Genomic DNA, 11,879 nt, shown 5'->3' with positions numbered 1-11,879 from the left:
ACAAGATTTCAAATCAATAGCAGAAAAGAAGAAAAAGATCTTATCTTAAAGCGGAAGGGTCGTCACCTACGCATGCGCGGAGATTGAGCCCTAAGCGACGATAACAACGCACGATAAAAAAAGCAAAGCCTCATGGGTAAACTCTTGTTTGTAAACAACGATACGCAACGGCCGTCTGCCGCATGCGCAGATGACGAATCCCTGCTTAAAACATGCATCAACGTAGACAGTCTCTTAAACTAACTATTTCAAAGTTAGACGTCTCAAAAACATAATCCAAAAGAAAAGCTGATATTAGATAGCTGTCGGGAAAGTCGGAGTCCAAACTCAAAATTCCCCCTGTGTTTTCGAGGGCGGTGTGTATAATCTTCAGCGCTTTGGGAATTCGTTCAACATCTCTATATTTGAAATACTTGTCGTATGTGAAGTAATCTGGAAAACGAAAATATATATAATACAAATAATAATGTAGTGATAATTCAATGAGGCTGAAAAATCATACCTAAATGGTCAGAAAATGTACATATTGAGGTTTCATTCAGTATATTCACTCCTTGTTAAATTATGAAATATTGTGATACTTTCAATTTATCATGGCAGTTCAGTGTAATAAAGCAGTGTAATAATTGTCTTTATCCCATATATCATGGCAGTTCAGTGTAATAAAGCAGTGTAATAATTGTCTTTATCCCATATATCATGGCAGTTCAGAGTAATAAAGCAGTGTAATAATTTCAATATTTCATGCTATGTATTACTGATTGATTGATGCAAGCATATTGACTTTTCGACGTCATGGATGAATATCGCAAAATAAGCTAATATTTCAATATATTAGTGTTTTTTTTAGTGGAATAACTGTTAAGAAATATATTAATATTTCCGGTAGTTTCAGATGTCTGCTAAAACGTGTGGGTGATATAATAAATCAGTGTATATGTGAGACGTAATTTCAAATTCAAATCTCAACTTCTCCCGGCACATTATCAGTGGCGATTCGCCGGCACCGATTGTGATACAGTCACGATTTGAATTGAATTAAAAATTGGAAATTGTGTTAAAGGGGAAGTCAAGTCAAACAATACAATGACCCCAAAGAAAAAGCTCCACAAATGTAGGAGAATGCAATTTACAGTTTTTTATATCACTTTTCATTCTCTAGATATTCAACATTTCATCAGTATTACGTAGTCAGTCATCTTGATTCTCAAGCTAAGGATTATGGGTGAAGTATGACATCATAGAGTCAGTTGTCAAAAACTGAGAAAATGATTTCATCTATAAAATGGGAAATACTGATGCGAATTAGTTCAAATTTGATTATAGTAATGTAAACTAGAATGTTACAAATACACATAAAGTGAAGATATTGCCAAAAATGTTATATACATAAAAATCGTTATTTTCGTTGTGAAATATAGAATGACACTTTTTTGTCCACTTTGTTATGGTCAACTGGTAATATGTCACCTATATAACCTACTCACATCGGTAAATTGTATACAATATAAGAAAATTTGAGCATTTGGTAGAAAAACATAAATATTTTCAGTTCTGTTTCCCTTACAACTATTTTATAAGCATGTTTGGCACCAGTACATGTATGCTACCATGTTCAAAACTTTCAGCCAATTTGAAGTTCAACTTTTGAAGTTATAGATGAAATCATTTTCTCAATTCATGACAACAGACTTTATGATGTCATACTTTACCCATAATCCTTTGCTGAAGAATCAAGATGGCGGTCTACATAAATTGATGAAAAATTGAATATCTAGAGAATGAGAAGTGCAAAATGCATGTTCTTACATTTGCAGAGCTCTTTCATCGAGGAGTATTATGTTGTTAGCCTTGACTTTCCCTTTAACAACCGTAAATTAGTGATGATTAAAAAACAAAAAAAAACAAGTATATTAATTAATCACAACATGGTAAACAGTAATTAACAGCAATCGGCGCATCACAGTGTACGATGATCGGTTATGCTAAAACGATAGAACACTCTATGATGGCAAAGTGAAACTCAGAAAACACTAAACAAAATCGCTGAACTTGAGGTAAGCGGTGTATATTGGGTGTACTATAATAATTCAATGAATTATAGAACACTCTATGATGGCAAAGTGAAACTCAGAAAACACTAAACAGAATCGCTGAACTCGAGGTAAGCGGTGTATATTGGGTGTACTATAATAATTCATTGGGTGTACTATAATAATTCAATGAATTATAGAAAAGAGACAAAACATCATGATGGAAAAAACACAACAGAAACACCACGGCGCCTGATTTGACAACGCCATCTAAACTCTAGCTACGAAATTTGGGATAGATTTTCTAAAATTGCAGAACAAACATTTGTACTAAAACGTTCTTTCTGGTCCTGAAAATGAACCCGTAGCATATTGTTATATGCGGGATGTAGTTTATATTTTCGTATAGATCTTTAATTTGTGAACATGTTCCAGCAAAAACGAAACTTGTTTGCAAAATCTAGTTTTAAATCTAAAATAAAACATAAAGGCCCAAACACGACAGATTAGCATTTATCACTTTCGTTCTAGCTTTGGAGCGCGTGATGTGAACTTAGGCAAGATGTATTGTTAATTATTTTTCTGACATACCAATACCATCTATGGTCTATCGCAGCACATCTTTAAATTAAAATAATAACATTTCTCATCAAATATTGTCAATGCAGCTATATCAATGATTCATAATTACCTGCTATTGGTGGAAATGTTATGGTTGAATTAATGAGTCTGAGGCTGTTTTCTTTTGCTATGTTGATGACGTTCTCATTTATCCCTAATGGTAAAAAGTATATTCCAAGAAGACCTAATTCACGCAGTCTTGCTACTGTGCTGATAACAGATAAGCGAAGATTGCTTGGATTCTGTCTCTCCCATAACCCATCCGGCATCGGATTACTTCCACGAATGCCTATTTCAGAATGTTTGCTCCAATTAAGCACTAGCTCTGGATGTTGTTCAACAAAGTTGCCATACAGGAACAACGTCAACGGAACGTCGTGCGCATGCGCCTTTACTGCATCTATCAGAAGTAATGCGTTTTTTCGGTCCATTCCAACTTCAACAACAATCGACAGTTGGCTTGCATTGTGACAACGACTGTTGATTTTACCAACAGCACCAGGTGTATCAGCTGGAATCTGTAAAAATATAGTATAAATATGCAAAGACAACACGTGTCATGAAGTTCTTATTGTCTCGAAAATGCAAGTTACTATGGAAAATAATGTATTCATACTGATTGCATGTGACGTAGGTACCTCATTAGACTGTAATGTAATTAAATCAGCGATAGTTTTAGTTTCTGCCGCCCAATTTAGTATTGCCATTTGTTTACTGGTTCCGTTGACGATATTCTTTTTTTCATCTGATGTCAGACCAGTTGGTTGCCAAGGATGATACTCACCATAATACCTTAAATATATAAATGAAAATAAAAGTGAAACAAAAAAGTAACCATACCATATCTGATTTTATTTTTTTTATATTTATTTATTGTTATTTGTGCTTATTTATGGATATGATTTTGATTTTACTTGCCGTTAAGTTCTTTTTTATATATCTTATATTGGTAACCGTAACTACATCTGCAATTGGAAAACTCGTGTAATGGTCAACCAATCAGAACGCGGGTTACAAACTCCTCCAAATGTAAAGAGGAGAGAAACAACAAACAACCTTAAGGCACTCACTAAAAACTCCGCTAGCTGCGATGAACGCAAACTACAAAACAAGTACCTTCATTTGTCCAACATGTAAGTAATTTTTGTTTCGTCCAGAGTCAGCTGGCGTACAAGTGATAATAAATTAAATGCGATATTTACTATATGGGGCTACGCTATCTTGAATCACCGTCCCTCGTGTTGAGGGACGGTGCTTAAATACGGCATGAATCTAAAGAGACAAGTTGTGAAACCGTTTTTAAGATTCCTACAAATAAAGAAAAGAATACCAATCTTTCACAGCCAAACGATCCGATGATGATAATATTAAGCCAATAACCAACAAAAATCGTCCTAATTCGTCGTTTCTGTGTGGAAAAATCCCTTGAATACAAACTCCCAACAAGTCATTGTCAATGACACGTTCCCGTTCCGTTCATATTTGAGTGACATATACATTCAAAGCAGCAACAATATGGATGTTGAACTGCATTCAGTAAAACAAAATAGCCACCAGTCAGCCATTTTCAACACAATCCAAAAAAAAATTTAAACTAAATTTGCCCACGCATGACTCAGTTCCGGTATGGTGAAAATGTGCAATTTTTGTGAATTTTTGACCTTAAAAGGACTGGCCCAAATGCACAGGCATATGTATGATGTGTATGTGAAGTTTGAACTTGATCTGTCCAGGCATGTCCGAGATATGGATCGAAAACTAAATTCTTTAAAACAAAATGGCCGCCAGTTGGCCATTTTGAACTTGATCCGAAGAAAAAATGGTATGCATCAAGCTTATATTATGTTTAATATATGCACTAAATCTGAACAAAATCCATCCATGCATGACTGAGATCCGGTTCCGGAATTGTGAAAATACGTGATTTTGATGCATTTTCGGCCTTAAAATGGCCATCATTCAGCTATTGTTAAGCGGATCATGAAACAAATGCACATATCTATTTGTGACATGATGTACCATGTATGTGTGAAGTTTGAACTTGATCAATTCAGACATGTCTCGGATACGGATCCAGAACTGAATTCTTTAAAACAAAATGGCCGCCAGTCGGCCATTTCGAACTTGATCCGAAAAAAAAAATGACGTGCATCAAGGTCCTATTATGTTTAATGTATGTACCAAATTTGAACAAAATCCGTCCATGCATAACTGAGATCCAGGTCCGGAATGGTGAAAATGTGCGATTTCAATGCATTTTCGGGCTTAAAGCGGCCGCCTTTTGGCTATCGTTAATGAGATCATGAAACAAATTCACATACATATTTGTGACATGATGTACCTTGTGTGTGTGAAGTTTGAACTCGATCAATCCAGTCATGTCTCAGATACGGATCCAGAACTGAATTCTTTAAAACAAAATGGCCGCCAGTCGGCCATTTCAAGCCCGTTCCAAAAAAAATGACGTGCATCAAGGTCCTATTATGTTTAATGTATGTACCAAATTTGAACAAAATCCGTCCATGCATAACTGAGATCCGGGTCCGGAATGGTGAACATGTGCGATTTTGATGCATTTTCGGCCTTAAAATGGACGCACGGACGCACACAGGGCAAAACATAAGTCCCCGTTTTCGGACTACGTCCGAACTGGGACTAATTACACGAGGAACATTTTCCCGGGATATTTGAAACCAAAACTTGTCATCTAACTGTAAAACCGTCGCTGATTGGCTGCTGAGTCGCTCATAAAATACAGGTGGTGTGATAGCAATAACATTACTTTGGGGTAATCCTTCACATTCCGAAAAGAAATATAGTATACAAAGTGCATAACGAAAAAAAAATTAATGCAGTTTAATTTAAACAGTTTAATAATCAAATTCATTGATCATCGAGTTATTTGTTTATTGTACTTACTTGCACATTCCGAAAGCAGTATTTTATTAAAATTTTCAGAATTACGGGATAGATAAACTTTGTTATTATTTATTATTATTATTTACAATCGTGTGATGGAGATAAAAGCCTAACCCCCATAGTCATGATATGCCGACTGAACCGGGTCACATCGGAAAGGACCCGATGCGCCAATATACTTACTTTTGTGAAATTATACCCTTTTCAAAGTGCAGAAACTTAAAATAGATACCCCATATACATACTAAAATCATACTGTTTGCAAGTTGAGGTAACATGAATTCATGAGATTCCCTTTTCATCATTTTATTCGGTACAAGCGTAAACGCGTCAAATAATTAAATAACACCAGCTGAGCGCGACATTACACCCAGGGGGATTGGCACGAGAGGGCGCCGTCTAATCTGGATGGAACGTTTCAAAGTCAGTCGTCTGTAGGCCATCGTCGAGGCAACAACGTCCCTTTTACAGACAGATGAAATAATTACAGCGATTTCTTTACAGAATAATCCTCAACAAAACTTAGAAACATCACGTAGAACAATACAGGCTCTAAAAGTCTGTTGCAAAACAATTCAACCGACAACCAGTTTGACGCCACAATTTCTTGCTGGAGCCTGGGTTCTACGCGTGATTTTATTGCGTTCAAAACTGTTCCATTTCAAACTGCATACTAATTAGGTAACTTGTCACTGATAAAAGTTACTCAAAACATTTTGAACAATTTTGAGCAATAGTACTAGAGTGAAATATAAACGTGCCTTTAAATTCTCCATGAATTTCGTAACCTGCTATGATCCCGTTGAAGAAAAAACTTGTGGTTACTCTCAACAGTATGCTTGACTCTGATCAAAAAGGTGTCTCAAAAAACACTTTTACATCAGTTTTTCGATTATTTTTTCTGCAAGACGAGTTTTTCATTGCTCATCATGAATATTAATTTATGCAACTATTTCAACCATTCGTGTCATACAACTCCCCCCTAATTACACCATAATTTGCCTTCTTGGAACACGATGAATCGCGCATGCGCTAGTCGTAAGGCGCTCTGTGATTGGTCGTCGAAAACATGTCTTGTTGCACGAGATTTCCTATTGCATTGAGTCAAATATCACGTTATGGCGACTGTAATATAAAAAAAATAAAAACTTAATAACGGCTAGTAAAACCAAAAAAAATATACATAAATAAACAAAAAATAATACGTTTGACCGTCGTATCTCTTCACAAATCATAATCAATATTCCAGAAATACTAACTTATCAATCCAAGCGAAGGTATTGTCAGTTATCATTTTCTTCAAGATTCCATACTCAGCTCCCTCAACGTCCAATTTAAGAATAACGTAATCTTCTTGTCTTGTGTTGTTCTGAATCCATTGTGAAAGGTCGATCACAGGTACAGTAACATGGCGATTGAGATGTCTGAGTCCACCTTTATTATTTGTCTTTTTCTCATTTGTAAATGCAAACAGTGATCCACCACCCCACTGCATATCTCTGTTGTTGTTAATTTTTCCGGGATACCACGCACCTTCCAAATACACAGTCATGTTGCCTGTAGAACATAGAAATATTACTATCCTCGGGGCGGACACCCGGGCATTTTCACCGCCTGGCAACCATCGCGGTGAAAACAAAGGCCAAAAACTCGCAGAAAACAGTACTTTGGGATGGTTGTTGCGACTCCCCTGAACAGTGTAACAAGATTAGCCCTGCGTTTGTAACATATATAAATTTGGTTGTTCAGGATTACTTCAAAGTTGAGTTTGTGTTGTTTTCTCGAATTTTCACCGGCTCCACCGGCGTTCTACAACAGCGCGCACATGCGCACAGAGCCCATAGAAATACATGGTACAGTGGTGCGCGTCTTAGCAACGTGGAACGTCTTGTGACGTAGCTCCGCCCCCGAGGATAACCTGGCTTATGTTTACTTTTTTGTAACAATTTATATACTTTTACAGCAATTATTGCCTTAGAGGGCGATATTATATGGCCATCTTATTAGCATTTTTTTTATCTGGTGACCAAATTCAAATCTTATAAATCGATATAAAATGTCAACCAAGTTCAATTTTTTGTGAATAGCACATTTTTTTCAAGATATTAGTTGCATTTTTGCTAAAATTTAATTTGTTCGACACAGAAACACGTACACAGAAAAAAGAAATTTGCACAGCTAAATGTCCTTTATAGACAGGTGGTCTTTATATGGAGGTGGTCTAATTTATTCATTTATTCACGAATATTTATTAAGGACGGAGATTTTAAGGGAGATCACAAGCTAAACAGACAATAAATAAAAACAATGATAAATAGTGTGTATACTGTTGTTGAAGAGTAATGAGTGAGTGCAATAACCTAATATCTTATTTTCCTTGTATAGTATAAATCATTTTTTTCCACAAAAATTGGCAAAAATTCCCGTGAAAGCTTTCGAAAATTTCCAGCAGCAAAAATTGTTGGATTATGGAAACAAATGGCCGAAGAAGGAGTTCGAATTCACAACATTAACTACAGCAGGGAGAGCCTCTAACGACTGAGCTTCCCTGTGTTGAATAATCATTGAATAATTCTTAAATTATTCATGAAGTCCGAAGAGCTTACTCAAAAGTGTTGGTCTACAGAATATAAAGATGTTTTTTTTTTTGTCAGAGTCTTATAAATTGCACTCAGAGCCGGGTGTTTTTTTGTTTTGTTTTCGCTGAAAACACTTGTGTTTAGAAGTGGCCACGTGACGCATGCGTAAGTGACGACCGTGACTTCCCCGCCTTAACAGTATAATTCTCAGTCTGTTTTCTCCGTATTTCATTTTAGTCATATTACCCTATGGGAAACTAGCTCACACTGAATTGTAGTAAGCGCCACACGTCTAACGAGTCAATGGGCACGCCCGCCTTAAAATTGATATTAGACGGAATCCGATGCAACGTGGGATTTTTTGGCGCTCTTGTTAGTAGCAGTTGCTATACAGTTGTTAATGAGTCGACCTCTGTTACGTTTATTGTATGCACAGTGTTGATTATTAAAGTTAGTTGAAATTGTACTCTTTTTACGATTCTTCCGTTCCAATTCATCACCCGGCTGTTGAGAAGACCGAACATTTCTCCCCACAATATCAGGTTGTACGTTTATACTGTCTGTTTTGAATTCATAAGGTCTAAAATGAAAAGAATTAAAGGGTGATGGTCGTCGCGCCGCGCATGTGTGACATTGGTTTTGATAAAAATTGATTTTCCCACAATCCAATGCGATCTTCTAAAGAAAATCACGAGTATGTGTGTTGACCAAAGCACGACCAATCGATACCTTACAATCACCAAAAAATACATTACATGCTTGATAACAACTCAGTTTATATCTCGCGCACACGTGGCGCGGCGACCACTGCCCTTTAACAATACAATACTGAGATATTCTTGTGAATGGCAAAGTTACTTCTTACTGTTTGTGTCTCCAACACCAACTGGTATATGGGCATTTACAATTCCTTGTGATATGTATGAAGCAAAGTACGGGCGTAACTTATCATCTATCTCAAATGAATGGATTTCAAATTCGCTGGCATTCGGGTATACTTCTCGGAACATCGTGACAGATGAGGCCATGTTTGCACCGCAATCTAAAAATATTTTTCTTGTCGGTGATGATTTCTGGTTGTACGTCATCCTCCTAACAAAAATAAACAATTCAATTCCTGGTTACTATTGAGAGGACGGCGTGTTCGAATTGCATGTATTTTACACGCGTTGTGTACATCGCTATGAGTACCTATCGAACAGGACGCGGCGCGACAAGAACCGCCCTTTGCTGTACAGTGGCGGCGACACAGGGGGAGGGGCAGAGGGGGCCTTCGCCCCCTCGAAAAAATGTTGGGGGCGTTGTCCCACTAAAATAAAGCTGAAACCCTTTGTGACAGCAAAATTTGAACCTCAAAACACAGGACATAGCGCTTCAGAGGGTCTATATTTCAAAATGTATAAGGGGGAGCATGCCCCCGACTCCTAGTAAGATCGCGCCTTCGGCGCAAGGTTGGTGAACTGATCTCGCACCCCCCCCCCCCCCCAGCAAATTTCGTGCCGCAGCCTCTACGGTATGTTTAAGTAAATATCCCAATCGTCAAAAACTGTGGAAAATTGAGAAGGATAAGTGAACGACCAAACACGGTTCATCTATTCTTAGACTACTGTTTATCAGTTAACAAAATGCACATGCACATGATGTACTATGGAAAACCATTTGAGACCGAATTCATAGAAAAGCGTAGTTGAAAGTTATACACTTACATTTAAACTAAGGCATTCCCGACTGTTATATTCGTTTCTCGATACAACGGCAGCCATTCGGTATTATGGCAAATAAGTCCAACATGTATGATAACACTCCCGAGCGTGGCATCGAACATATGGAGACTTGTTTAATAAAGATACTAACAACACACGTAATTACTAAATGTGTTGTATGGACGTGTATGGGTTTAAATGATAGGTCCATGTAATTACCAACGGGAAATTAAATTCATTGCATTTTTCACTAAGAACAACCTACATCGATCATTGTTAACCTCGGAAACGACCACTAATTTTTATTTGTAAACGAAAAAGGTAGCCATCGTATCGCATGCGCACAAAGACTTCCTTTTTGCCATCATCAGGCAGTTCAACGCAAGACAGATGATTCCCATGATATTAAGAAACGCATATAACCGTCGGAAATACTTTAGTTTGAGTATAATAAGCATGCAGCTTTCAACTCGGTTTATCGTGATACGGCGTCAACATATATAATTAAATAGTGAATAATAATTCTACATGACATGGCTGCATAATGAGTGTCACTCAATGTAATAATGTCGAAATATAAGATTTTCGTGAATTTGTTATAACATTTAAATCATCAAAGCAAAAGAATAAATTAAATACAAGAGATTATCATATGCATTGAGTCAAATGTAATTAAGGCAACATTTATTATACATTATAAAAAATAATACAGGCAAGTAAAACCAAACACAAAAAGAAGATATAGTTGTATATATTGTATACAGATGTTTGTTACCATGACAGCGATCCCTCCACAGAGAGTGTGTTCGCAACCAGCATAAAGAATAACTTCATATAGAAGAGTAACAAAGCCTACAGTGTGGAATAACTCTACATATTTGTAGTGTTCGCTTTCAATGCCTTTAAACAAAATTTAGTTTTGAATACCGGCGCTATATAAGTTTTTTTTTTTAGATAGATAGATAGATTTAGATAGATAACACCGCTAAAATATACCAGAATTGGCATTAGTAGGTGATGAAAACAGTGACAGTCAAATAATCTAAAATCTTATCACGCTAACAACCTGTTAAGACTTAGCACACTGTAGTATTTTGCTGACCAAAGACAGTCTTTATTATGTCAATGTGTTGCCTCCATGGCTCAATGAAAAACGTGCTCAAGCAAACTATTCAAATCATGGCCTGCCCGGATGTTGCTCTCAGGTGTCTTGTTAATAATTGAAGCTTTGTCAATTATTTTCTTTCACTGTTTTGTTTTATTATTTGTCAATAACCTCATCTACAAAAGATGTTCACCAAGAACAGCTATAAAACAGTATTGTAGCCCACCCACACGTATAAATTAATGACAATATAATTTAATTACCTTAACGAGTTTCCCGTGTAAGTCGACTGTGTGGCTCGTTCTTTTATTGCCTGATCTGACCGTGGATAGTTACATAACAACTTACTGTGTTGTCCTACATAATACCCACAGATAAAACACATGACCAGTAGGGTAACAAACTTTACTTGTTGTCGCTTCATACTGCAAAACCCAAGGAATCAAATACTGAAATCACTTTATGTATACCACGAGGTCCATAATATGATCTTTCTCTCACTGGTTGGCTTATATATAATGCACCTCTCAGTTTATTGTTTTGTTTTTGGAGTTCCTGGACTTGTAAATCTCTCTTTACAACTTATATTAAAGCGCATGATCGTGAATTGGGCTCCAAACGACGATAACAACGTTAACGCACACTGGAAACGTAAAGGCTCATGGGTAGACGCTTGTTTGAAAACAACGACACGCTATGGCCGTTTGCCGCATGCGCAGGTGATGACTCCCCCGCTTTAAACGATCTATTATTGAGTATGTTATTTCTACCTATCAATATTTGTTCACGCTACTTTTTCGTTACTGCTCTTGATGTAATATAGTGCCGATTACATTTCAAAGTACAACGATAGCTATCTCTCCTGGTGTGTTGATGCCGGTTAATCAAGTGTCTGGGGTTGTTACAAAGTGCATTGGTA

At 36.8% G+C, this 11,879-nt stretch overlaps 1 protein-coding gene across 1 annotated transcript; it reads right to left on the bottom strand.

The window, feature by feature from the left end:
• Nucleotides 1–217: 217 nt before the first annotated feature.
• On the bottom strand, nt 218–9,240 carry LOC146745891 (uncharacterized). The gene is made up of 5 exons (XM_085498797.1): nt 9,018–9,240; nt 6,833–7,130; nt 3,293–3,446; nt 2,725–3,172; nt 218–432 (listed from the first exon to the last, which is right to left on the bottom strand). The coding sequence occupies exons 1-5, from the start codon at nt 9,238–9,240 to the stop codon at nt 218–220; spliced, it is 1,338 nt and encodes a 445-aa protein (XP_085354923.1).
• Between the last annotated feature and the right edge of the window lie 2,639 nt (nt 9,241–11,879).

Source organism: Saccoglossus kowalevskii, chromosome 5, assembly GCF_978046115.1.
Source record: "Saccoglossus kowalevskii chromosome 5, keSacKowa6.1, whole genome shotgun sequence".
NCBI lineage: Eukaryota > Metazoa > Hemichordata > Enteropneusta > Harrimaniidae > Saccoglossus > Saccoglossus kowalevskii.
This window is presented reverse-complemented; position numbering and strand designations above follow the sequence as displayed.